This window comes from Ictidomys tridecemlineatus, chromosome 11 (assembly GCF_052094955.1).
Source record: "Ictidomys tridecemlineatus isolate mIctTri1 chromosome 11, mIctTri1.hap1, whole genome shotgun sequence".
Lineage (NCBI taxonomy): Eukaryota > Metazoa > Chordata > Mammalia > Rodentia > Sciuridae > Ictidomys > Ictidomys tridecemlineatus.
In genome coordinates this window covers 28,378,605-28,406,535 of record NC_135487.1, presented here as the reverse complement: position 1 = coordinate 28,406,535, position 27,931 = coordinate 28,378,605, and the positions used below count along the sequence as shown (strand labels likewise).

General features: G+C 52.8%; 1 protein-coding gene and 1 pseudogene across 1 annotated transcript; both read left to right on the top strand.

Moving 5' to 3' along the window:
• Window positions 1-27,922, top strand: Bmp8b (bone morphogenetic protein 8b). Its single transcript, XM_078025994.1, has 7 exons — window positions 1-858; window positions 13,294-13,483; window positions 13,884-14,032; window positions 20,869-21,063; window positions 21,513-21,592; window positions 22,088-22,198; window positions 24,621-27,922. The coding sequence occupies exons 1-7, from the start codon at window positions 528-530 to the stop codon at window positions 24,768-24,770; spliced, it is 1,206 nt and encodes a 401-aa protein (XP_077882120.1). The 5' UTR covers window positions 1-527; the 3' UTR covers window positions 24,771-27,922.
• Window positions 15,022-16,693, top strand: LOC120890730 (succinyl-CoA:3-ketoacid coenzyme A transferase 2, mitochondrial-like; annotated as a pseudogene).
• Window positions 27,923-27,931: the final 9 nt, after the last annotated feature.

The window sequence follows — 27,931 nt, the reverse complement described above, 5'->3', positions numbered from 1 at the left end:
TGCACCTCGGGGATGCCATCGTGGTCTACTCCAGCCACAGCCCAGGGCCCAGGTCTGGCGTCGGTTCCACGCCTTGGCCCCGCCCCCTCCCCTCCATTGGTCAGAACTGGTTATGGGGCGGGGCTCAAGGGCGGTGGCTGCCCAACCAGCGGGTGCAGACCGCCAAGACTCGAGGAGACTACTCACAGGTCCACGCCTCCGGATTCGCCACCGAGTTTGTCCGCCGCCCCTGCCTGCGGCGCGGACCTCGGCATCAGCGGGACTGGCTGGCCCGGCGGCGACGGACGGATTAGTAGGCAGTCCCCAGCCTCTACTGTAGCCTCTGCCCCTTAACTTTGGTGGCCGCGTCCCCACATTCCGGAGCCCGGACAGGTGCCGCGCGGAGGGGATTTGGGGAATTTGGCCTCAGGCGACTCTGGCCGCGCCTTGCGGCTGGCAGATTTTAGCTCCCTGCTAGCCGTCGGGGCGTTAGCCCGTCGGTCTGCTGAGCGGATGCGCTCCGACTGAGCGTCCCTAACTCGCCTGCCATGGCCACGCATCGGGGACCGCTCTGGCTCCTGGGTCTGGCGCTGTGCGCTCTGGGAGGCAGCCCCGGCCCGCGCCCTCCACACAGCTGTCCTCAGCGTCGGCTGGGCGCTCGTGAGCGCCGAGACATGCAGCGTGAGATCCTGGCGGTGCTGGGGCTTCCTGGGCGGCCCCGGCCCCGCGCGCCACCCGCTGCTGCCCGGCTGCCCGCGTCGGCGCCGCTCTTCATGCTGGACCTCTACCACTCCATGGCTGGCGACGACGACGAGGACGGTGGATCCCCGGAGCGGCACCTGGGCCGCGCCGATCTGGTCATGAGCTTCGTCAATATGGGTGAGTGCAGTCAGCGAAGGATGGCGTCGGGAATTCGGGGTGACCTTATGCCCTCCAGGAAGGGAGTGGGTATCGGGCTGTCTGGAAGGTGACAGCGCCCCCAGGCAGGCCCCTGGGAGAGTGAATGGGTTTGCAGGGGTGTATGCGCATCATTGAGCAGTGCCTGCCGGCCCAGGGCTGGGACGAAAAGTCAGGGAGCAGTAGACAGGTCCTGCAGGGGAGTAGGGACTACAGTGGTCAGGGAATGAAAAATCTAAGGGATGTCTTGGGGTTGTCTGAGCTGTGAGGTGGACAGGAGCAGGCAGGATGTGGACTTTCAGGGGGATGCATTCACCCTGTCTCCAACCACACCCAGGTTTAGGAATCTGGTGATGTTGGGACCACCTGGGTGGCACCAGGAAGACAGTTGGGTCCTGAGAAGACTGGTGAGTAAACAGAGCCTGTGATGCTATCAGTATGATAAGGGCAGTACTGAGGAGAGGGACAAAGTTCAGCGTGAAAGCCTGTGGTCATCATCAAAGTGACCAGAGCTGACCCACAAGCCTGAGTCCTCACATAGCAGATTCTTCCCTGTGCAGCACTGAGCCTGTGGGTGGAGTGTGCTGTCAGGGAGGGGCTGGGGAAGGAGTGGACAGACAGCTTCCTGCACCTGGGCTGTGGCCTGGCAGGGAGTGAGTGTCCAGGCCTGTGAATGACCCAAGGGACAGCTTAGATCCTCTTCTCTCTCCCAGAAAAAGCTTGGCTCTTTCTGTCTGTAGAAATTTCTCTAAACTGAGTCTGAGTTCTCCCAAAGATCTCAAAGACACTTTCACTACTACTCTTGAATGCAGAGTCATGAATATTTACTATTGGTCATATCCTCCATCCACTTTGCCTCCCTTCTGTAGATAGTGACAGGCAGGGGCTTGGGCTGTAACAGGCAGCAGGCTGGGTCTGGGGACCATGTGATGGGGTGATATCAAGGGACAGGACCCTTGCCATGGCTGCCAGCCCCCTCCACACAGAGCGTCACTCCTCCCAGCAGTCCTGTGAACAGCCATGGTCTCCATCCCCACCACCCAGGTGAGGACAGAGGGGCCCAAAGAGGCAAAGGTACCCCTAGGATAAATGGCTTCTGTGTGGCCCAGCCAAGACAGGCCTAGATTGTCAGGTTCTCTATCCAGTGCTCAGGGAGGTGACTTCTGTAGTTACATTAGGTTTTTAGAGTGGAGAGAACTTTCTGAGGGGCTTAGGGAGAGGAACACAGGGAACCTGGCAGCAGCAGGATTTGTGGGGTCCTCAGCCATTTGTTTCCTACATAAAGGCAGAAAGAAGAAATAGCCCAGCCTCTGCTCCCCACATTCAGAGCTGGTGGTAGGCTGAAGTGGGGAGCAAACAGCAGGAGATAGCTGTAAACCAGCACTGGGAGCCCAGGGCCAGGCATAGGATTCTGGCCTATGGAACAGATGCCACCTTCCTGCTTAGAGGGTGGGGAGGTGGGACAGAGGAGGCCATATGTGGAACTGGGACTGGAGTTCCATCTTCAGGACAGGCTGACCCGGGGCTCAGAACCAAGAAGAGCTGTGGATGGAATTGCCTAAGAACATCCCTAGGGGAGCCGCCCATCAGAATGAGTCACTGTCCAGCCCATGTCCTGCTTTCCCCAGCATCCCCTGGATCAAGACACTCACAGCTCTGATGGGAGCAGTTGCTGTAAATGAAGTGGGGCCCACCCCTCTGTGACTGACCTTGGGAAAGTCTCTTGCCCGCTTTGAGTCTCAGATCCTAGCAGTCTGTCCTCAGGGTAGTTATGTGATTGGTTGACATAGGGGCAGAATCAGCATTGGCCCAGCTCCCCTTGGAGGGTAAACTTGGGCCTAACCATTGCTGACCTTGGTCCCTTCCAGCCGTGACCTAGCCTTTGTGTGGATGTGACAGGATCATCTCCATGTGTCTCGAACACAAGGAAACCAGAAATGGATTCTGAAAGGCAACCAAAAGATGTTTATATCTGTGATTAGAAGAAAAATGACCATTTGAACTTTCACAGCCTTCAATTCCTCATTTAGTCCAGACAACAACATGTGAGACTATTCTGCCAGCCCCATTTTCTGGATTCAGAGAGGTTAAATAGCCAGCCCAGGGCCACACAGAGAGTTCAGGATGCTGTCCATGGCTGTGGATTCCAAATCCCATCTTCTTCCTCCATCTTCTCTGCATGTCTCATTGGGATCTGGGCCTCTGAGGCTGTGGGATTAACAAGCAGGTCTTTGTGCAGCCCTGGCTGTGGGCGGCACCCTCAGAAGGGCCTTCTTTATTCTGATGCACTCACTGCACTCTAGAACTCTCTCAGCCAGAGTAGTTTTAACTGGTAATTACCAAGGATGTAGGTGGGGATTAGACACGAACCAGGATCTCTTCCGTGTTAGAGGCCCAGGCCCAACCCCAAAGATTGGGCCCCAGAACCACTGTGGGGTCTAATAGCAGAGTTGCTGTAGTGCTGATCCAGCTCCCACCTTGTTTCACCTCTCCTGTCAGCTTCATCAGTCCCCAGGAAGTGAGGCCTGTCCCTCCAGGTCCCTGACTGTTGATGGCAGTCTGTGGGACACAGAGCTGAGGTCTTATGAGGGCCTCCTGCCAAAGCTCAGGCCCCTTGGGGAGCAAGTGCCTTGGGAAGCCCAACATGATTTCCAGGACCTGCATTGGGTGTCAGGGCTGTGGTCAGAGCTGGCGGCCCTGGCCCCACTTGTCTGTCCAGCTCAACCTGTAGACCCTTAGCTCCTCTGGATCAGGATGAAGAAATGGGACCATTACTGTGTGGAGCAGAGGGATTCTGTCCCTGGTCTCCCTATGCTCAGGCAAGGCACAGCCCTGAGGTTCTTGTACCACCACCTGGCCTCCCCTTACTTCCTGCATGTCTGCATCCATTATCTGTACCTTTGCATCTCATCCAGTCTGCAGGGGTGATGTTGGATTAATGAGATGCCTCCCATCCCTGATCCTGGGCTCTGTGTCAGAGGAACCTTCTCACAGCTCCGTCCTACTCCTGTGCCCCTCAGGTCTGCCTGGCCTCTCCTGAAGGAGGAGGGAGGGAAGGAGAGAGAAAGGACCAACTCTGCACATTCTTCTTGAATCCTTCCCCACCCGGTGTCAGTGGAGAGGCAGGTGCCTGTGAAACTGAGGAACAAACAGCACTAACAGGCAGCAGTCTAGGCAGGTTCGATGGTGCCATCTGTGCTTTTGCCCTGACCCTTTCCTGAACCAGACTAACTTATTCCTGTGGTCCTAGCAGCCAGGGACAGGGCGGGGGTGATGAACTGAGGCTGTTGGATTTGGCAGAACCAGGACTAAGTGAAAAATTAGGGACCTGGGTGTGTCCTGCTCTACTCTTTTGGTCCTGTGACCTTGAAGGATGATGCTTCTCCTCATGGGTTTCAGGTCTCTTCCTTTCATCCTTTATTAGGGAATTCTTTCATTTTCCCATTCATTTGACATAGAGTTATTAGTACCTATGAAATGTCAGGCCCCGTTCTAATTGCTAGGGGTATAACAGTGAACAGAATCCAAACAATGATGCTGACCTTCTAGTAGGAGAGACAATAATTGCATGCACCATGTAGATAATTCTCAGGTGTGCTAGACTGACCCTTCCCATTTCCCATCTGAAAAAAAGAGGGGCTGAGCAATGATAGGGCAGACAGCACTGGATGGAGATATTCTGACCTAGAAGTCACACAGAATTTCATCCTGTCTCCAAAACCTACTGTCAATGTGATCTGGGCTTTCCTGTCCACCTGTCCAAGCCTCTGTTTCTTCCTCTGTAAAATGGAGCTACAGATTTCCTGGGGCTGTCAGGGCTTGTGTGAGATGCTACCCAGTGATGTGCACATGTCCAGAAACTCTATATCTGTTCCATCATTTGTATTTTACAATTGCTGTCACATCTTGGTTTTAAAAAGAGGAGATTAGGTGATTTTCTGAAGGCCACATACAGGTCATCTCTCTGCTTCCACATCCTGTGTTCAGCCCCTACACAGCAGCTGTCTCTGCACAGCCTTAGGCCTGGCCCATCATTAGATGCAGTGAGTGCTGCTCAAATGGACTGTGTTGAATGTGAACATGTGATGTGAACTGAGACTCTTGTTTAAAAATCTCTTTGTTATTTTTTCCCTTTTGTTTGTTTGTTTCTTTTTTTTTGTTTGATTGTTTTGGTACTGGGGATTAAACCAGGGTCACTTTGTCACTGAGTTAAGTTCCCCAGCCCTTATTTATTTATTTGTTTTTAGATTTTTAAAATTTTAAGACATGGTCTCCTTCAGTTGCTGAGCCTTGCCTAAGTTGCTGGGGCTGACCTGGAACTTGTGATCCTCCTGCTTCAACCTCCCAAGTTGCTGGGATTGCAGCTATATGCCACCGTGTCTGGCTGTTTTTGGGTTTATGAATGCATATTTCTTCTAGATAACTCAGATCATGTAAATTAAGTACAGAATTTCCTCATAGACAGTTCAGGCCACATATTCAGAAGCATATGATGTGGAAGCCCTCATTAATCTCCCCTGTACCTCAGAAATCCAGTGTTTTAATCCTTTGTTGTAACTCCTGCTCCCAGACAGCCCTGATAGTTTTCCAACACAGATACTAATATTTTCATTCATACTTTTTATTATGTGGGACACAAATACCAACTGTTTTGCTACTTTATCTTTCACTTACTAATAAATCTCTTATCCTCATAAAAGGTGACTGTTAGAGGGATTGTATGCCCCAAATTATTTCTTTTTTTTTTTTCAAAGAGAAAGTGAGAGAGTAGAGAGAGAGAGAGAGAGAGAGAGAGAGAGAGAGAGAGAATTTTTAATATTTATTTTATTTAGTTCTCGGCGGACACAACATCTTTGTTGGTATGTGGTGCTGAGGATCGAACCCGGGCCGCACGCATGCCAGGCGAGCGCGCTACCGCTTGAGCCACATCCCCAGCCCCAAATTATTTCTTTCTCTGAGTTGAAGGTGGGTCCCTGTTCCCCTTAACCCTGTTTGGCCTTCAGGATGGTATAGCCTTGTGGAATTTAGTGACCTCTCATGCCATCTCTTCAGCACTTCTCATCTCTGAAAATAAATGACTGATATTGCCCCCAGTAGACAGAGGAGGATGCTGTCTTAAAGACCCTGGCCTCTGGCCTGGTGCCCAGTTCTTCAGGAGCAGAACAACAGAGTAGCAAATTACTCCAGAGTGCCACACACCAGGTTTTCATTCTGGGTCTTCCACTTGAGAGCTGCAAGATGCTGAGCAGGTTAAAGTCTTGGTATCTCAGTTTCCTCACCTTTAAAGTCAGGATAATAATACCTCTATTGTAGTGCAGTGACTAGGCTAGGGTACACAAAAACTTAGCAGGTGCCTGGCACTGCTCAATAACTGGCAGCCAGTACTAAGAGGGAGGAGCCTGCTGTGTTTCTTTAGCCTCCCACCTCCAATCAGTTCCTTAGAAGCCCATAGTAGAGTGGTAAAACGCGTTGCTTCAGGATCAGGTGGCCTGGGTCAGATCCCCATTGCATTACTTCTATTTGTAGTGGACACTGTGGCGAGCTGATCGGCTCTTCAGCATTGTGTCATTCATTGTCCCAGCTGCCTGTAGCATGGACTGCTGACAGCTCACAGCTGAGTACTCTAGACATTGATTGGCCCCAAATTAGGCACCCCACATCCAATGACTTGTCTGTGGGACTGTATATATATATATATATATCTGATGCTTGCATCAAGAAGGGGCAACTTTGAAGGGTCTCTGGCCCCAGAACTCCCTGTGCAGTCGAAACCGGCTGAGGCCTTTGTTGTGATTGCATCATTATTTGACTCTGTCCAAACCTGCTCCTCTGTTCCCTACAGAGAGCACTCCCCAGTAACTTCCCAACTCAATCTGTATCCCAGGAAATCCAACCTAACATCCTGTCAAAAAGAATTTTGTCTAGCCAGGAGTGGTAGCATATGCCTGTAATCCCAGCAACTTGGGAGGCTGAGGCAGGAGGATTACAAGTTTGAGGCCAGTCAGCAACTTAAGCCCTACCTCAAAATTAAAAAAAAAAATTAAAAATGGGCTGGGGATGTACTTCAGTGATTAAGCAACCCTGGGTTCAATTCCTTTTGCCAAAAAAATAATAAAAAAAAATGTTGTTGTTATTTCATGCTTTGAACCTCAGGTTTCCTATTTATGAAATAGGAGATCAATCTCACAGAACGCTTAGGAGTATTAAATGAGTTCATCTGTAAAATGCTGAAAAGAGTGCCTGGTAAATAAATGCTCAATAAATGTCAACTTTGGTAGTACATGTCTAGACTAAGGCTATTTGGTTAGTGATGAGACCAAGTGTAAAATGCAGTCATTTCCTTTAACTTCTGGCTCTGTCCCCTGAGCAGACCAGGTCTCTGTATGCAGGAAGGGTGCTAGAGAAGCTAAAGACTACAGACCTGGGTATAGAGAAGACTGAATGGTCCAGGGTTTTAAGAGCAATCTGGTCATTCCTTAGTAAGTACTGCTAGGAGCATACTGTGTGCCATTCTCCTTCTTGGTTATCTTGGGACCTAATACAAAGCACAGCCCAGGTCCCTGGTCTGCTCATTTTACTGGGAAAGACAGGCCCAGAGACAACTCAATATAAATTATCACAGAATGGAAGAAATAGCCATTCACCTATTGGACAAATATGGGTTCAACAATGCAAAAGAGGCCAAAGAAGGAGGAGAAAGCATGGATTCCTGGCTGTGGTACAGAGAAAGCTTGGGAGCAGGTAATATTTGTGGTGGATCTTGAAAGACAGGCAGAATTTAGTTAAAAGGAGGTGAGAGGATAAGGTGTTCAGAAAGAGGGGAGGCATAGAGGTGAAGAAGGTCTTGGCATGCTCTGGGAACTGCAGTCCCTCCAGTGAGAATCCAATCATGGCTTTTTCTATTCAGGATCCTTCTTGAAACTGTGTGCCTTTCTTGAATAGAATTCAAGTTCCCCCATTCTGGCATTCCAAGTTCAGTATTTTAGTCTAACAGAACCACTGTTTCCCTTGACCAATGTGGCAAAGCCCTAATGAAAAGAAAAATACATAGAATACATAGAAGTCCAGATACACCTAGGTTCAAATGATATCTTGGATGCTTCTAGCTGTGGCTTTGTATAAAATATTTAACTTTCCTGATCTTCAGTGTTCTTACCTATAAAATGGGGTGAACAATTCCTCTCATGGCATTGTTGTGGTAGCTAGTCTCCATCGTGGTTTTTCATGAGTCCTCCCTCCTGGTATGCATACGGTTGTTTAGTCTCCTCCAACATTGTGCCACCATTGCTCTATGTGACCAACAGAGATGATATGTTACTGCCAAGATTAGGTTATGAAAAGACTGTGGCTTCCATCTCTCTCAGGTTCTAGGGGAGGTCATCTGGTGAGCAGCTCTGTGGAGATACACACATGATAAGGAACTCAAAACTTACTACCAAGAGCCACATGAGTGAATTCAGAAGTGGATTTGTCAGTGCAGTCAAGTCTTCAGAGACTGCAACCCCATGAGAGACCCTCACCTAGACCTACCTAGATAAATGCCTAGATTCTTTTTTTAAAATATTTTTTAAGAGAGAGAGAGAGAGAGAGAGAGAGAGAGAGAGAGAGAGAATTTTTTTAATATTTATTTTTCAGTTTTTGGTGGACATAACATCTTTATTTTATTTGTATGTGGTGCTGAGGATTGAATCCAGCGCCCTGCGCATGCCAGGTGAGCGCGCTACCGCTTGAGCCACATCCCCAGCCCTAGATTCTTGACCCTAGGAAATGAAGTTATTATTTTGAACTGCTACATTTTTAGTAATTTTTTTGTACAGCCACAGATAATACACTTGGGTAAGCATGAACAGAAATGGCATCTCTAAATACCTAGCATGGTGCCTGACACATAATTCAATGCTTAAAAAAGGAAAATCCACACTTATTTCCCACTTCTATGCCTTTGTATAGATGATACTTCTCCAATTATGCCTGTCAAAATTCTTCTACCACTCTTAAATATGTTTCTAGAAAAGTATTCTCTGATCCCTTTTCCCCAAAGTAACTTAGGTGAATGGAGAGCTCATCCTTCATTATGTATGCATCGCTTAGGGTCCTAGTCTCTCTCTCTGCCCATCTGCACATCTAGTATTTTCTCCTCATCCTTGGGAAACTTGGAACAACCTGAAGACAGTGGCCAAATCTAACTCTCCATGGCACCCCCACCCCACCATGTGCCCCAGCTCTTGCATGGCAGGTGCTCAGGCAGACTGGCAAAGCTGAAGGAAACAGGGGTGCAGCAGGAAGGGGGGAGCACCCAGAGCCAGGGAAGGAGTCTGGGCCAGGATGGGGCACAAGTGGGGCCAGCCCTCCCTGCCTTTGTGGTGCCAACAATGGGTGCAGCATCTCTCTGAGCCCTCCCCTGGGACCCCAAGTTCCACTGGGCCCTGCCTGCAGGATGGTGCCTTCAGTAGGCATTCTAGGGACCTAGTTGACATGTAAGACCTCCCCCATCCCAGTATTGCCACCTGTCAACTCCAGGGCCATTCACTTCACATTGGCTCCAAGTCTGAAAGTTCACATTATGGGACCCGAACCTCTCCTGGGACCTCCACAAAATCTCGGCCCCTTCTGGGCCTCAGTTTCCCCTTCTCTCCAGGGTTGCCCTGCAGGCCTTCCCAGCTCTGACCAAAGAATATGCCTGCCTCCTACCCACTGGTGAGGGTTCCCCCAGGGGTGAGTCACAGGGTGGGAGGAACACCCAGCCCACCTCCTCATGGAAGCCTCTCCTTCACAGGCAAGAGGGGATGTGTCACTGTGACCATGTCTTTCTGGAAAATTCCCACAGTCCAGGTCTTTCCTGGGTTTCAACTGGAGGAACCATGCGTCCTTCTTGCTCCCATCTCTTGGGAACTATTTTTGACCTTGGCAGGCTTGATGTGGTGGCCTGTGCGGGTGTTCCCTTTTAATTTGGGGTCTGAAGCCATCTGAGGACTGGATCAGTAATTATGTGTACAGAGTCATTTATGGAAACAGCTCTTGAAGAAGTCAGTAATGAGACCTGGCTGAAAATACCCCAGAAAGAACCTGGGCCTCCTCTCCCCAGAGCTGAGGTTTCTGGAGGGAGAAACCCCTTCAGGAGGCAAGATCAACAGGTCATCAATCCCACAGCTCTTCCATGGGCCTCAAGGGGCTGTGGAAACCAGGGTCTTTTCTTAGATCTGAAGTGGGGCTCCCGCAGCCTTTGTTACCAGCAGGACTAGCCAGACAGGCCTAGCCTGTCCGCCTCTGGGGCCCTCAGACAGGGACATGCTGAAACCTGGTAGCCACCCCCAGACTGGCATCTGTGCCCCAGCCTAAGGGGCTGTGAGTGCTGGACACTGAGCCACTGTCCTGGGGACAAGAAGTCCTAGGGAAGAACAGACAGGTACCCCCCTTTCTGGGTCCTTGGAACTCAGGGGCCTCAATGAGCAGGCTGCTGGGAGGCTCCCATGTCCATGTTCAGCCCTTGCCCTCAGTGAGCCCATCCTTCTGCCAGGCAGCTGAGCCAGGGGAAAGAGGGCAGATCAATTATGGGGTCTGTGGGTGGTCAGAGCAGGCTCCTCAGTGAGGGGAAAGTAGCCTTTAGACATGGTGGAAGGGAGCAACTCAAGGGAGGGAGGCCTCCAAGGAACCTCTGGGGGAAGGTGCCTGCAGGTAGGGGGCACCAGAGGCCATGACAGACAGACAGGCAGATAGTGGGGCCAGCTCAGGGAGGGCCTGGGGTACACAGCTGAGCCTAGACTCCCCCTGTGGGCCTCCAAGGCTGGGAAGGATTGGAGGGGAGGCTGATGGGCTGGTCAGAAAATTGTCCTCCTGACAGCCTCACTGAGCTGGAGGAGGAGGGTGTCTTTTGATCTGACTCTTGGTGAGAAACAAGACAGGTCACCTGGGTGAGTCTAATTTTGTCCAAGAAACAAACATAACCAATGCTTTATTGGTGTCAGGCTGATGGACACCAGGTTTGGCATCGGGCGGTCCATCCTATGAGTGGTGGGCACAGGGCCCTGGAGTGGACAGGCAGAATGTGGACAGTGCTGTGGCCAGGGAGGCTGCCTGCTGCCCTCAGTGGGCCTTTCCCAGAAGCGTGGGATCCGGAGGTGGTTTGAGCAGAGGCTGGAGGAGGAGGCTGAGGGTTCCGTTGGCACATGTTGGTGATTCATGATTGTTTATTATTCTGGTAGCCACATTAAGGTGGTTCAGAAACTAAATCCATTTACTGCTTCTCCAAACAGAAGCTGGTTCACTGTTCAAAAAATTTAGGCCACTTTTGTAATTCTCTCAATAAACATTGAGAGGTGACTGTGGAACCAGACATAGCTTTGACATTTCCTGTACCCAGTGAATTGGCTTTTGCATATGGCTTTTCATCGTTTTGCTAATCTGTCTTTGGGATTCTTTCATCAAAGGGTAAATTCATATGAATGAATGCTTTCAGCATCATATGAGAATGCTCGTGCCTGATCTTACTTCTTTCTCAAAGTCCATCTTGAAAACCCTATGAAAAGCACCCAGTCCCTTTGCCTTTTTTTTTTTGATACCAGAAATTGAACCCAGGGGTGCTTAATCACTAAGCCACATCCCCATCCCCTTTTTCTTTTGAGACAGGGTCTCACTAAGTTGCTTAGGACCTTGCTAAATTGCTGAAGCTGTGATCCTTAGGAGCTTGCTAAATTGAACTTGTGATCCTCCTGTCTCAGTCTCCTGAGTTGCTGGGATTACAGGCATGAACCATCATACCCAATTCACCCTCTGCTTCCTTCATACCACATACCAAAGAAACAGTATCCCTTATTTTACTTGTTTTTGATTATATTCCATCTCTCCCATTAGATTGTAACTACATGAGATATCTGTCTTGTTCACTGAAGTAGTTCTAGTACCCCGAGCACTGTCATATGTGAATCAATGAGCAAACAATTACATCTATTTAGAAAAAAAATTTTTTTGAAGTCCTATTCTGAGGGAGAAGTAAAACTTCAAAAGACACCCTGATGTGCTATGGGACACAGCATGGTCCATTTCTTCTCCTCCCTGGGGGTGAAACTTCCCAACTGCTCCTACCTACGCAAACATGCCTGTCACCTGGCCCCGCCCAGGACAGCTGTGGGCATATCTCTGGACCAGGGGCGATATGTGGGGACCACAAGGAGAGGAAGTGCTCTCCACATCCGCCTGGCAGCCTAGCCTGGTGCTTTTTAAAACCTGACCTGTGGTCACTGAGCCCAGTAGCCAGAGAGAGTTTTTAAAAAGACTCAGATACATATAATTAAAATCTCAGTGTTGGGTTTTAGAGAAGGCACTGGGCAACTCCCACCCTGCTTTCCGGAAACACAGATTTTTGGTGTTTGAAAGTGACAGGGAGCTAAAGTGAGACTGCCCTAAATATACCATCCTGGGCAGTTCAGAGTCTCTGGGCAAATGTGGATTTGTTCCACAGCCGTGGCCTTTGCCCAGACAGCTGCGCCAGTCCCACCACTGGCCCCACCTCGGCTCTCACCTCCTGCCTGTCTTTCACCCTTCACCCTTGCCTGCACACGGTCCTCCAGTCTGCCTCTTGGACCACGCTGCCACCTACTGACATGAGTAGCCCAAGGCTCCACCCCTCCCACAGGTGGGCCCAGCTAGACCCACTGCTGCTTCCAGAGTGTGAATCTGTGGGAGGTCCCCAGTCCCCCTCACCAGTACACACCACTCCTCTCTGCCTAGAGCACACCCTGCCACCTCACCACCCACTGAGATGGCTTCCCACTCATCACCTCCTTATGGAGGCTGCTTAGATCCCACTTCCCAGAACTTGATTAGGACTCCCCAGGAGTCATCCTACCTTGGTGCTCCTTGTTCCTTTCTCTGTCCCTCTTCTTCCTTCTTAGCCCCACAAAAGGCACTTGGTAGTTTCATCCTTGGTAGTTTCTGGCAGTGGTGTCCCTCCCTGCCCTCAGGTCATTTTACCCTGGGCCTTGCTCTACTGGCCTGTCCTCTACAGGGCCCTCTCCCTGGACACTGAGGCAAATTTGCACTCAAGCCTCACGGTCCAGCTCAGCCATCATGAATATCTGAGCTCTCCACTCCCCCGTGACCTTTTCCTGCTTTGGATTTCATGTCCATCTCCCTTTTAACCTAGGAGCTTCCAGAAGAGGGCCTTCTGCTCTCTCATCTGTGGGTTCCAGGGTCAGGAAAGGGCCTTGTAGGAGACAGGTACAAGTGGGGTTCTGGCTTTTGGCTTGTAGAGCACTTGTGGAAGTCCTTTCTACATGACCTCATGAAGCCCTGTCTACACCTCCCCCAGAAAAGCCTGGAACAAGCCTGTCTGTGGAGGAGAAAACTGGCCTTACCCTACTTCAGAGTCCATGCCAACCCAGCTATTAGTGACCACCTGGCTCCCACTTTGTTTTCCAGTGGAACGTGACCGCACCCTGGGCCACCAGGAGCCCCACTGGAAGGAGTTCCGCTTTGATCTGACCCAGATCCCAGCAGGGGAGGCTGTCACAGCTGCAGAGTTCCGGATTTATAAGCTGCCCAGCACCCACCCCCTCAACACGACGCTCCACATCAGCATGTTCGAGGTGGTCCAGGAGCACTCCAACAGGTGCCTCCCTCGGCCCAGGCACCTCCCATCTCATGGGCTCCTAGTCAAGGCTCTGGCAGTGTGTCCTGCCCCACCTGGGGGGAAGGGGCATTTCCCAGAGAAAGAAAGGGGAGCTTCCTGGGAGAAGAGCCTCAGAGATGGGAAAGATGCTGGGCCAGACAGTTCCTGCCCTGCCATCCTGACTGTGGGCCCCTGGACGGGTCACTGAGCCACTGAGTCTCAGTTTCCCCACCTGCACAGTACCATGTTTTGAGTTGATTATTAGTGAAACAAGGCACAGACAGAGCTCAGAGCCAGGGCAGGACAGATATTCCAGTAGTGGTCCCCAGGTGGCACGAGACCCACAGAGGCAGCTGGACCGGCCCTCAGCCATCAGTTAATTGTTCTTTCGTGTCCACAGGGAGTCTGACTTGTTCTTTTTGGATCTTCAGACGCTTCAAGCTGGGGACGAGGGCTGGCTGGTGCTGGATGTCACAGCAGCCAGTGACCGCTGGTTGCTGAACCGTAACAAGGACCTGGGACTCCGTCTCTATGTGGAAACTGAGGATGGTGAGGCTCAGGGTTTGGGCTGGGTGAGCTCCCCTGGGACTCCAGGAGGCTGTGCCAGCTGAGGCCTCTAGAACGTCCAAAGTGGCCTCACTGGTTCTTGGGCGCCTGGCCTTTCTCTGCTGTGCCCACTGTAAAGACTCCAGTGGGTAGAGAGAGTGAGGTCCTGGACACAAGGATGCCCTCAGCCAGAGCTGCTTTTCCTCCCCCTCTTCTGAGGAACATCTGGGGTGCTGAGAGTCCAAGTGTCCTTCCCCAGGAAGGGGCAGTTCCCCCTGCAAGAGGCCCTCCACACGGGCAGTTCCTGTGCTCCAAGGACAGTAGGGGGAGGTGGCTTCATCCTCAGGCTGAGTGAGGGACTGTGGTTGGAATCCCAGCTGCGTGAGTCAGTGACATCAGCAGGTTACTTACCTTCCCAAGACTCAGTTTCCTTATCCACAAAACGAGGTTCCCTCTCTCCTTCACATACAGGAATTTGGGGAGCATGCCTTTATACCAGGCAGTGGATGGAAAGGCCAAGGGAGCACAAGATTGGTCTGTCTGAGGTTCAGTGAGAGGGCCACATGGAGGAACAGAGGGCAGGAAGGAGATCTATGAAGGAGACCGAGGGTGGGCAAGGGTCACTGTGAGCCGGGTAAACAGCTGGGCAAGGCGTTTGGGGTTTCTAGGGGTAGTTTAGCAGCAATGGGTGATAACAGGTTCTGACAAAAGTTTTTTGAAAAGGACGCTCTGAGATTCCCCGCTCAAGGAGGGGGAGCTTAACTCGCCACAAGTGTGGGTGCACTCACAGCAGGGTGTCAGCGGAAATAAACCATTGTGCGCGCCTGGCACCACTGAGAGCTGTGACGGGTGGCTATCACCTTCAAACACCATCCCAGTCAGGTCACCCTGCAGTGCCCTAGCTCCTGAGTCTCGGGAAGCTTGGCAGGGTTTGGGTTTCGGTGGGGAGCAGGCGGGGAAGTAGGGATAGTGGAGCGCGCCACAGGCGCGGGATGCAGCGCCCTCCCTGCGGCCAGAGGAACACTCTCCTGGTGCAGCCGACCTGTTCTGACCTCAGAGCCCCACTGACGGTGGCGGGGCTGCGGCTCCACGTCTCTGCCAGTCTCTCAGAGCCATCGCTGTCCCAGGGTTGCGCCCGCCGCTTCGCCACCAGCCCTCGGTCCGGCGCCTAGTTCTACGTGGACGCGGTGGAGACGGTGAAGGACATCCGCAATTAGGCGATGATGCTGGGGGCTGGGGTGTTCGGACTCTGCAGGAACCCCGAGAACCTAATGGCCGCGCTGCTGAGGACCGGCGGGAAGGACCTGAAGTGGTGAGCAGCAACGTGGGTGTGGACGATTTCTGCCTGGGCCTCTTCCTAGCCACCAAGCAGATCCGCAGCGTGGTCTGCTCCCACCTGGGCAAAAACAGGCTGTGGGAATAGCGGTACCTGGAGGGCGAGCTGGACCTGGGGCTGACGCCACAGGGCATCCTGGCCGAGCGCCTCCACGCCCACGGACTACCACAAGCTAGTGCAGGAAGGTGGCCAGCATCAGGTACTACCCCACGGCAGCCTGGCCATCCCGAACCAGCCGCGAGAGGTGAGAGAGTTCCGGGGCCAGCACTACCTCCTGGAGCACTCCTCAGGGAGGACTTGGCCTTGGTGAAGGGGTGGACAGTGTGGGCAACGTGATCTTCAAGGAAAGCGCCAGGACCTTCAACGTGCCCAAGTGCAAGGCTGCAGATGTCACGGTTGTGGAAGTGGAAGAAATCGTGGACGTGGGGACTTTTCTCCCATTCACGTTCCCACCATATATATGATGGAGTGATAAAGGGGCCGAAATAAGAGGGGAAAAAAAAAAGAGCTTTTAGTCCTGAGGAGGGAAGAAGATGGGAAAGCCCTGCTGGGAGAAGAATTAAGGATGCTCAGGATCAAATGCTTGGCTCTTGAATCTAAGGACCTCTGATATGCCAATCTGAGCATCTGAATCCCTCTCTTGGCCAGCAACTTCATCAGCCCTGACATGACAGTTTATCTGCACAGTGACAAAGGAATCCTGGGCTTGGGCCCATTCTTATCGAAAGATGATTGGATCCTGTCATCAGCGCAGGCAAGCAGACTGTCACTTTGTTCCCAGCGATGACTCCTCTGCCATGATTCACAGGGGACATGCAGGTTTCTAAATACCTTGACCTGGCCAACTGGATGATACCAGGAAAGAAGGTGAAAGGAGTGGGCAGTGCCATGGATTTGGTATCTGGTGACAAGATCAAAGTAGTGGTCACCATGGAGCACTGCACCAAGGCAAAGACCCTCAAATCGTGGGAAAGTGCACATTGCCGCGCTCCGTGGACCGCATCATCACTGAGAAGGCTGTGTTTGACGTGCTTGGAAACAGGAGGCTGACACTGATGGAGCTCTGGGAATGGCTCCACAGTGGACGAGGTCAAGATCAGCACAAGCTGCACCTTCGCTGTGTCTCCGAACCTCAAGCCCATGGAGCAGGTGGCTACTTGACACCCCCAGCCAAATGTGTGCTGGCCAGAGCTCACCTCCAGGAATTTACTAGGGAGGGAGAAGGTAGCCGCCTGAGGGCGCTGCACAGCGCTTGGCTCCCTGCAGAGGCTTCTCAGGCCTTCTGCTGCCAGGTAGACTATTCTCTCAAGAGCGATGTGACTTTCATTAAAAACAAAAGGAAACAGCTAAGCTCACTCGTGTGTCCTGCGAGTGCTGCAGAGCTCTCTGCCACACGGTACTCTTTCACACAGGATTTCATTCCAGTGCCCCCCTTTTCATTTTTTTTTCATTTTTTTGAGACAAAACCTTGGAACATGCAGCCCTCCTCCCTCAGCATCCCAGTAGTGTGGATAACAGGCGTGTGCACCACACCCAGTTGTAAGGTGTCATTTTATTTACTTGAAAAACACACAAACCTAAGTGCGACTTTGTGAGCAGAAGTGATGTTGCCCTCATGAGAGCCTTTCCTTTAGCCCCTCCGACTTTTCCTCCAAGGTCCTGCATTCTGTTCCTAGTTTTGTTTCTCGCGTCCCCCCTCATCCATGCACACTCCTCCTGGTAGGACATGGATGTCTTTATAGGAGGAAGGCAGGGCTGACTCCAGGGTAGGGGACCTGTGAGTGGGAGAGACTGAGATGGGGGCAGTGGGTGCTGGCAGTCTACCTGGAAGGAGCCTGTATAAATAAACAGTCCCCGTGTTGCCAAAGGCTGCGGTTTATCACAGGGCGAGTTCTAGAAACCCCACCCATGGCCTGGGCAGGTTCTTGCCAGTTAAATTGCAGTGTCCCATGCGATCCACACAGATTCTGTCCTGGAGGCCCAAACTGACCTTGGGTGAAATAGTCCCTGAGAGCCCAACAGGGGCTCTGGATATGTCATCCTGAATGCATAGTCTCACAATCTAAAGTGAAAACAAATGTATAGATTTATGTGTGTGTGTTGTGTGTGTGACAAAGAGAGAGAGAGCGAGAGAGAGAGAGAGAGAGCACACACGTGCGTGCTGTGAAGGCCTAGTCTGGAAGGCAGTGTGCACTTAGCGAGTGAGAGAGAGAGAGAGAGAGAGAGAGAGAGAGAGAGAGCGCACACACGTGCGTGGCAGTGTGCACTTAGCGAGTGCAGCTCCAGAGGCCTCACAGCCCAGAGACCTTGCTCCTAGCAGCAGTTCCAGCTGCAGCTGGTGTCATTTCTGAGGACCCCATTGAACTTCACTCCAAGGAAGTGACAGATCCTGCATGTGATTGGGGTGGGAATTGCCTGGGGTGTGAGGGAAGTGGCAGGGACCACAGCCAGGTGGGGGTGGATGACATATCCATGAGTGCACTGTGTGGTCCCTCCTGGTGCTTCTGGGGGACCTGATCTGCCCTGGGGGTCAGGAGAAGTCTCCAGCTGCAGTGCAGGGAAGGCAGGCTCATGGGAGAGCTGCCAGGAGAGTGAGGAGAGAGCTGACCTAAGGGATGGAAGCAGGCCTGGGACACTCCTGGGATTCAACAGGCCCCTGAATTCTCCTTCATGTGGCTCCAGGGTCACTTCCACTCAGGCTGTGGTGGGGCAGAGGCTGCAGGAAGAGCAAGCTGGCATCAGAACAGAAAGAAGCCTTAGGGAGGAGATATGGGGCAGAATTTGGCCTAGGACAGTTTGGTATGCCCAAGGGCTTAAGCGCTGCCAGGGGTCAGGATAGGCCAGGTGAGCTGCCAGCCCATCTGGCCCTAATGGGCGGGCTTAGACACGAGGTGAGGTTGGGGACTCATGGTGTTCCATACAGGTCCATGGGGGAAGGCCACAGTGTACCCCACAGCAAGAATAAAGGAGTGGCATACCCACCAGCACCTTCACATGCTCAGGTCAACAGCACAGCCCTTGGCCCCAGAGTCTCCTGAAGCCCCCACCTCTGCCTTTCTGGGATGGGGTTTGCCCAGCGCTGGGCATCCTGGGGTCACTGCCAGGCCTGCCTGGGCCTTCTCTGCAGCCAGTGGGAGCCAGGGCCCTACCCAAGGATGGGGCAGATGAAGAGCAGAGATGGTGGGTAAGGGAGACTTTGTCCTGGGAAGAGGTGACCTCCCCCAGACCTGCCAGATGCAGAGCACTGAGAGATGACCAGTGTCAGTCTCTTTGCCCTGCTGTCCCTACTCCAGCCAGGCCTCTGCAGAGGGGGGAGCCGCTGCCTGCTTTGGCCCCTCTGGGCCTTAGTTTTTGTTCCTGTAAAGTACAAACCTTGGGTTGGCTGCATCCAAGGGCCCTCAATTCAGATCACTTGGCTATGGGAGCCCCCAGAAGTCCCCAAACCCTACTAAGACCACCCTTAAGGAGCCTGTGCAGGTCTGCTGTGTAACTGTTTTCATGTGGCTTCTGATCTGTGCCTACAGACCACTTGAGACCCTTGAACACAGCCTGGAGCATGGACAGCCCTCCTGGTCATGGGGTAGCCAGGGCCCAGGGTTCCTGAGGAGGCTGAATCCTGCCCTAGGTCTGAGGCCACTATCAACCAGTCTGTGGGGACTACTCTAGTGCCCATGTGTGACTGTCGCCACCCTCCCTGCTCATTGTCACTCCACCTGTCCCTGTGGTGACCTCCCTTGGCTTTTCTTCTGCACCTGTGGCTCTGCCTCCACATAGCTGCTTCCCCACCATAACCCACATGCCCCTCAGGGCTTCTCTCTGGGCCAAGTGCGTGCCCAGCACTTGCAGGTCACAGCCCCTGCCTCAACATATCTCATCCACATTCCTGAGAAGGAGCCTCACAGGCCCAGTTCATTTGTTTGTGGCAGGTGATGTCATAGGTCAAAGGTTGGTCTCTGAGTTTCCTCGAGTGGCCAGTGGACACCTGGTCTGAGGCCTAGCAGCTGAAGGACTGACCTTGGGTGGGGCAGCCAGTGTCCTTGACCTGTGGTGTGGAATGGAGAACCCAGTGGCTCCAGGTGGAATAAATAAGCCTGTTTGTACAATGTGCATATAAATGTATCGTGTGTGTGTGTGTGTGTTTCTATGCACACGTAATGAGTGTGTGTGGATGGATATGTGTGTGTTGGTGCTTAGACCCGGAGGTGAAATGGACTCATGTGAACTGAGCAATGGGAATGGGTGCTGTTTAAAATGAGCAGCTATCGCATTTCTGTGGCTCAGTGTGAGAAGCTTCATGAGGGTGCAGAGGGAAGAGGTCCCCATCATGCTCTTCATACCGAAAGCCAGAACAAGAACCTCAGGATGAGCTAATACCTAAGGAGATTAGGGTGGATCCGCTCAAAGAGGCTTTATCATTTGACAGGTTTGTAGTGGAGACGTATGTCAACAACTGGGAGAAGGTTTACCTTAGAAAGCTGGAAAATAGACCTCTTTGCTGTGTTGACAACTGTGTGGAGTGTGCCTCATGAAAACAGCCAGGGAAAAGGACAGTGAGCGGTGGGAGTTGGGGAGGGGTTTTCTCTCAAGAGTTTCTCTACTGTGGTTATTACCCCTGCTCACAGTAAGAAAAAAAAAAAGAAAGAAAGAAAAAAAGGAAAAAGAAAAGAGCAGAGGCCACGTGCAGGGCGTCCAGCACAGGGTGGTTCTGCTGGCACCTCCAGGGTGAACGGGCTTTTCATGGCATCCTCAGCTGGTAGCACTGAGGGGTGAAATCCCGTCTTAGAGGCTCCACTGGTCCTAGGGCTGAGGCACAGGTCTTGTAACCACCAGCCTGGCCCCGTGAACGTGAACTTGGGCCCTGCAATGAAGTTGACATGGCTGAGCCCTGGCTCTGGGTTTTGTTCTCTGGGACTTGGTCTCTGCCCTCCTGAGCCCAGTGCCTGGCACATGCACAGCAGGGAGCAGTGACTGCCCTGCTCTTGGGCTGCGCTGGGCAGACTGAGCCCTGCTGTGTCCAGGTGGAGGCCGCCACGAGCAGGTGGTGTCACGAATCATACTTCGCTTCGCAGAGTGTGCGCGTGCAAGACAGCACACGGCCTCTGGTCCTGCCACTAAGGAGGGTGCTCTGGTTCTGAGTGTCACCAACAGTGGACTCCGGTCATCCCTAGTGACCCTGGTGTGTCTTCTGTCAAGTGTGAAACACAGGGACACCATAAAGTTGAGTGAGGCAACGAGTGGGAAAGACTTGCAAGCCTGGCAGATGCTTCACTGTCCATGTCACTGTCAGCTGGAGGCTGGGGTCTCTGAGGCCCCCCCAACCTGCCTCCCCAGGCTTGCCCTCCAGGGACCTGGGGTGGACTTAGGACTCCGGTTTCAGGTGAGGAAACTGAGGCTTAGTGGGTCCCCTTGGGTTCTCAGCCTGCAGCTCCTGCTGAGGAGCAGAGTCTCTACTGGGTCCATGGTGGACCCCTTCCCATGAGTGACCCTCTCTCCTCTCTCTCAGGGCACAGTGTGGATCCTGGCCTGGCTGGCCTGCTGGGGCAACGGGCACCACGCTCCAGACAGCCTTTCATGGTCACCTTCTTCAGCGCCAGCCCGAGTCCCATCCGTGCCCCTCGGGCAGTCAGGCCACTGAAGAGGAGGCAGCCGAAGAAGACCAACGAGCTGCCGTACCCCAACAAACTCCCAGGGATCTTTGGTGAGGGCCAGGCGGGGCCCGGGTCTGAGGCCTCCTTCATGGGCAGGACCTTGGCTGGTGTGGACTGAGCCCTGGGCTTGACTGTGGAACGAGTGTGGTGGGAGGTTGGGCTGGGGCGAGAGGTGCCTGCCCAGGGAAGCAGGAGAAGCGGCAGTGTCGAGGGTGCTGCTGGGAAGCTCCTTGGAGGGGGTCCCAGGCTGAAAGACAAGGAGGTGCAGCTGGACACGGGTCACTCTGTAGTGATGGGGAGCCCTTGAAGGCTGATGAGCTGGGTCATGGCACCAGCGGGGATCCAGGGATGAGCTCCGCGAGGCCCAGTGGTTTAGTTTCTTGTGGCTCCTTTATTTGCTAAATGTGCCCACCAGTGTGTCCCCCACCTTGGGAGCACCCCAGGGGACCTGCCCAGAGCAGGAACCCCAGAAAAGACCTTGCACTGTCTGTCCCTGCAGATGACGCTCACGGCTCCCACGGGCGGCAGGTGTGCGGTCGGCACGAGCTCTATGTCAGCTTCCAGGACCTCGGCTGGCTGGTAATTTCGGACTCTGCTCTCCTCACTGGCAGCCCCACCTGCAGACCCCAAGTGTCCCTTCAGGCAGGAAGGGACATCACATGTGACTTTGGTTTCTCTTCACATAATTCTTTCCTCTGGGTTTGCTGTTTCCTAAAGTTTTCACTTTTATAGTGAAATTTTCTTTTCTTTTTCTTTCTTTTCTTTTTTTTCTTTTTTGAGGCTGGGGTGGGCAGAGTAGCATGTACTGCAGCTGGTGGGGGGCAGGCCAGGGAGGACAAAGCAGAGGGAGGGTGGCATGTGACAAGACAGAGCCTGAGGCCCAATCCTGTGTACTGAGGGTCGCCAGATGGATTCAAGCCTCAGGTGGAGACTGCCAGGGGTCCCGAGGGTGGGGCTGGGTCCTGAGGCTTAGGGACTGTAAGGGGCAGCCCTGGGTGGTCCTGTGGTAGGTGCTGGGCTGAGGGGCTGGTCAGGGGGCACGGGGATGGGCTCACCTTCTCCCATTCCCCCCAGGACTGGGTCATCGCCCCCCGAGGCTACTCGGCCTATTACTGTGAAGGAGAGTGCTCCTTCCCGCTGGACTCCTGCATGAACGCCACCAACCATGCCATCCTGCAATCCCTGGTCAGTGCCATGGTCCTGGTCAAGGTTGGGGGACAGGGGGCTCATCAGCCAGGAGGGTGGTGCAAGCAGCTGCTGACAGGAGCTTCACCTGCAGGGACTCCGTCACAGGTCCAGGCTCTCACATGGCCACAGCCTACAGGGAGACTCACGGGCACCCGAGCATGTGCACGCTAGTCAGCATGCACCCAGACACACTCTGTGCCCTGCGTGTGCGTGTGTGGCACCCAGACAGACCTGTGTGTGGCTGCCCAGCCTGGTGCAGGCTCCACTCCTCTGAGTCCTGTGAACCCTGGTGGGTCTAGCTTCCCTGACACAGGTGCACACGTGTGCGTGACCTGGGCGTGGGCACCCCCTGCCTGGTGGGGCCCCTGGCCAGGTGTGTCTCTGCACTTGTGGGCGTGGCTCCCCTGGGGCCCCTACCAGCTCTTTTCTGGCCTTTTGGGTTTTCTCAGGTCTTGGGCTTGTGGTGCCTCAGGGACTGGGCACCTTCTGGTCATGGAAGAAGGTTCTCCCATAAGCGTAGTTGCTGTTGCTTATCGCCAGTGTGATGTGTGTGTTGACTCTGGTGACTGCAACTTTTGCCTAGATGCTGGTCCCAGAATCCCCTGGACTGTTTTCCTAGTAGGAGGTTGTTCAGAGGTGACACCTTAGAGAGTAATGAACTTGATGGTGCCTCCTTGAGCTTCCTATTGCATGGGGCAGTGGTTCTGCAGGACTTGTCCCCTGCCCACATGTCCTCAGCCTGTGCCTCTGCAGGCCCACAGTGGCTCAGCAAACGTGAGCACCCTGGGAGGCTGTGGAGAGCACAGATGCAAACCAGCGACAAAGGAGATGTGTTCTAGGGAGACAGGGATCGCTGGGCTTTGGGTGGAGGGAGCCTGGACTGGGCCACTCTGCACTGGGGCAGTAGCCCTGTCAGGAGCTGGAGGAAGAGGGCCCTGAGATGGAGCTGGGTGGGTTCAGGGCCAGCAGGAAGCAGGGGTTGGAGGGCAGGGAGGGCGAGGGTGGTGGAGTTGGGCTGGCAGGGCCACTGAGGCAGGCTCGGGCTAGAAGTCTTTCTGTGGTGGCAGTGTTGGGGTGGCCCAGGGGAGTGGGAGGTGGAAGGGGCGGGGAGAGGAATGAGGGGCTGTCTTGTCCTCTGATGGGAGGTGAGGGCAGCTTGGTCATGGGAGGGGGTTCCCAAGTAGCATGAATGGTGGGGGCTGAGCGCCCTCCCCACTTAGGAGCAGGGGGAGGGAGGCGGGAGGCAGGTGGGGCTGAGCAACTGGGTGGATGAGGCTCCATTCAGAGTTCCCAGGACCAGGATGAGAGGCTGGACATGGGCAGAGTTGTTGTCAGGGTCGGAGGAAATGAGTGGCCCTGCTGAGGCCCCTTCCACCCACAAGGTTGAATGTGCAGGTGAATCACACACCTGCAGTTGTACACAGAGGTCCAAGGGGACATTCAGAATAGAGATGCCACATGTGGAGGGACTGAAAGTGGTGAGAACAGCTGAGACCCCTGCAGCAGTTTAGGAGAGATGGCCAGGACAAGGTGGGGCTCCCAGGGCCTGGGCAGGAGAAGGAGCCATGGGGGTCTGTGGGAGGCCGGGATATGGCAGGTGAGCAAGCCTCACTGAGGGCCAAGAGAAGGGGGTCCCCCCAGGCCTTGGAGCAGCCAAACACACAGGAGGGAAGCAGGTTCCTTTACTCTCTGGCTCCCCTCGAAGGTGGCAGTACTGTCTCCCAGGACCCTTGTGTGTGAGTCCTGTGAGGGATCCAGGATAACTGGCAGCTCATCCTGGAAACCGCTGGCTCCTTCAGCTTTTTGGGGAGGGCAAAGGCTGCTTTAGTGGGGGTGAGGGATCTGGCACCTGGTTCCAGTCCTGCTTCACTCAGGCTCATCACGTAGCCCACCGTGTGGCCTCAGGTCATCCTTGGCAGAGACCATTCCTTGCCTTGGCCGCTGTTGTTGAGTGGGGAGCACACCCAGGCTCTAGGTCTCATCCACTGGTTCCATGAACGCTCCACACACTCCAGCTGTGTAGGGACAGACCTGTGCACAGCTAATGACGTTCCCCATGGGGATAGAGTAGAAGTGTAAAGTGTGGGGAAGCAGAGGCTGCAGATGCGCCCCAGCACATGTTGCCCACTTGTGGAGGTAGCAGATGTGGCAGGGATGGGCAGGGGACCCAGAGAGCTGAGGAACAGGTGTGCAGGGCCTGGACAGCAGTGCCAGGTGTCCAGCTGTGTGTCCAGGGCGGTGAGCAGGGCAGATGTGCCTGGTGAAAACTGCCTGCCTGCAGGTGGAGAGTGGTTTCGAATGGGGCTGGGGGCTGAGACCTGTAGGACAGGCCAGTGCAGGCAGCAGAGGGTGGCTTGGGTGGGTTCTAGGAGGAGGCTGCTAAGCTCATAATCCCACCCCGTGTCTCCTCCCTGGCCAGGTGCATTTGATGAAGCCAGACGCAGTCCCCAAGGCATGCTGTGCACCCACCAAGCTGAGCGCCACCTCTGTGCTCTACTATGACAGCAGCAACAATGTCATCCTGCGCAAGCACCGCAACATGGTGGTCAAGGCCTGCGGCTGCCACTGAGGCTCTCCACTTGTACTGCTGCTGCTGTCCCTCCTCATCTGGATCTGGCCTCTCTCCAAATGCAGAAGACCCCCAAACCCAGCCAAACCTAAGGCAAGATTGGCAGGGAGGCCTTCAAACCTCACATCCCTCCTTCATGCCATGTTTTGGTCCTCTCCAGGCCCCTCTGCTCCCCTTTCCCTGCCTGAGGTTGGTATAATGGTCCTACCTCCAGCCCTGGTGGTCTGGGTTTTTAAGCATCAGTTTCCTGTAGCCCCCTCTTTCAAAGGCATGAACTGATTAGCTCTTTGGGGTCTTATCTGCAGACCTACCCATGCCCATTACTGGCCCATATTGTGGACAAATTGGGATGACCTGAGAGGCACGTGGTGTCCCTAGACCAGCCACCTTGTGCTCTTTACTATCAATTATAGGGTTTGGGAATGTGTATACAGAGTCTGGTCCTGCCTCTTGCCTGCTCCTCCCAGATACAAAACTGGCATCTCTGGGAAATAGTTAAAAGCAGGGAGCTGCCCTTAGCATTGTACATTTATGGATCTGAATTACCCAAACCACTGGTCACAAATGGACATGTGGGGTTAACTCAAGATAAAGCTGAATGAACAACACGATTCAGAGTTAGAGACAATGGCATGTATCTTCTTCCATCTTCCTGCCTTGGGTCTGCCTCTCTTGGGGGAAGACATCAATACAAGAACATTTTGCTTTGGAGAAATAAGAAAATCTTGGGAGGTTTCCAGTTGCTCCATCTCTCTTCCACCATGGTAACCCACTAAGAACTCAGGTCTGTTGAAAATTCTTTATGCTGAGCAAGTATGGTGGTTGCCCTGGGTGGCCATGAAGACAGTGCACAGCATAGATATCATCATCTCCCTTCCCCTCCACATGGCAATATACCAATAGTCAATATAAATCTTGATATTTTTTATTCTCATTCTGGAAGAATTTCCAAAGGATTAGCACAGGTCTCCTGGGAAGTGTAAAGCATGGGGAAGCAGAGGCTGGAGGTGCGCCCCAGCACATGTTGCCCACGTATGGAGGCAGCAGATGTGGCAGGCGTGGGTAGGGGACCCAGAGAGCTAAGTAGCCGGTGTGCATGGCCTGGACAGCAGTGCCAGGTGTTATCAAAAAAGTTAGCAGTGAAGTGAGACCTGGTTGCCATCTTGTGCCATGCTTGTGCTATGTACGTGCAGCACTGGGGAGCCTTATCAGCACTTGCTTGTGTCCAATAGTACTAAAAACAGACCGGTCACCAAAGTCTGCATCACCCTGGGTATCCAGCAGCCCTGTCCTGTTTCTGGGGCCTGTGAGTCAAAGAAAAGGCTCCTGTCCCAAGGGGACAGTTAAAAGCAGGGAGCTGCCCTCAGCATTGTACATTTACGGATCTGAATTACCCAAACCACTGGTCACAAATGGACATGTGGGGTCAACTCAAGATAAAGATTTGCCCCACGATACTGGCCTGATGGCCACATCTGGTAATTAGGCTGTGTTGGGTAGGGAGGTTTGTCTCAGCCTCCACTGTTCCCGGAAGTCACTGTTCTCCTTGGAGCAGCCACTGGGAGTTGGAATGTTTATTTGATTTTGAACTTGCCAAGCCTGTAATTTACCTGCTGGAACAGACAGAGTCCAGCTGTCTGAACTGTCATTAAAAGCATATCCTGGTCCCGCCCCCATCCATAGACACACCCAGCCGAGGTGGACCCAGGGATGCACATTTCTGGAGTTTCACGCTCTTCACCCCTGAGGACTGGCCTTGGAAAGGGCAGGTCTGGCAGAGTGGTGAGGCTGGTAAGCCTGGGGCTGTGCTACACAACAGTAGCCTCTCCAGCTGGACTGAGGAGGGCACTCTTGTGTGAGTGTAGAGAAGACACCCTCCCTTGTAAAGGCAGGTCAGACCGTCTGGAAGGTAGTGAGTTCCCCATCAGTGTTGAAGTCTCAGTTCCAGCCTGGATATAAGGAGATTAGACTTGTGAATACTGCTTTATCTGGGCCTGTTTCTCTCTGTAGTGTGAAGGAATTGGACTTTTTGATCTCCAAAGGGCCTTCACCCGGGTAATCTATCTATCAAGCCTGTCTCACACTAAGCCCAGGTGCAGCCTCTTGATCCTGATGGGAATTCAGATGGCTGTCATGAATCAAGAGCTGGCATATAACATAGGACCTACTTGCCATTCTAGTACTTCTCCAACAGTTTTTTCTTCTCAACATCAAGTATTGTCTTTTAGGCAGTTAAAAACTTTAAATCCATCAGTTGTTTTGATGATCAACTTTAAAAAAATTTTATCCTGGTATCTTTAGTGCCCAATCAATGGTCTGCCATAGCTAGATACCAGGAAGATCTGTCAAATTTACCCAAAAGTTTGTAGGCATGGAGCATACTTTACCTATCAATCAAGCTGTGTAGAATAGGAATAGACAGCAGTTGCCATCCTCCTTTTTTATACCGAACAACTGAATCGCCTACCCTACCTGGCCATCAGATTTCCAGCATATTTTGCCACTGAATGGTCATCAAGTGAAATCAAATGGAAATGCAGCAAAACAACTGTGAATGGACACAGCCTATACATTTTGTTCCAGGAGACATCCATTTGCTGAGCAAGCATGGCAGCTGAAATGGGTGGCCTGGCTGACAGTATGGATACCATCATTTCCCCTCTTTGCTCAGGGCAGGGCCTGTTTATCTAGTTTCAGCAGACTAGGAGGTTCAATAGGATGGTCAGTTCAGAGCGACTGACAGCAATGAGAAACAATGACAGTTGACATGAAAGGAAGGCACAAAAATAATAATGCCTAGCAGTCTTCAGATTTGCCCCACGATACTGGCCTGATGGCCACATCATCAGTGGATTAAGTGTTCATTGTCTTCTGAGGTAAGAAAATAACATGTTTTTAAAAATTTCCCAAGAAATAGGTAAAGAGGCAAAGAAGCGAGAGTACAGAATATTTGGAGCCAAATGGGTTTGAATCTGGTTTCTGCTTCCTCCTCTGTAGAACAGGATGTTGGTTCTTTCCTCCCAAGGCTAAGATAAAGATATGTACAAACATTTGGAACATGTGGCATATAAATGCTTAAAAATCAGTGCCTGTTATTATTACAAATAAATTTGCTCATTGGGAGCTACTTCTGTGCCTGTCCATTAAACCAAAACATGTTC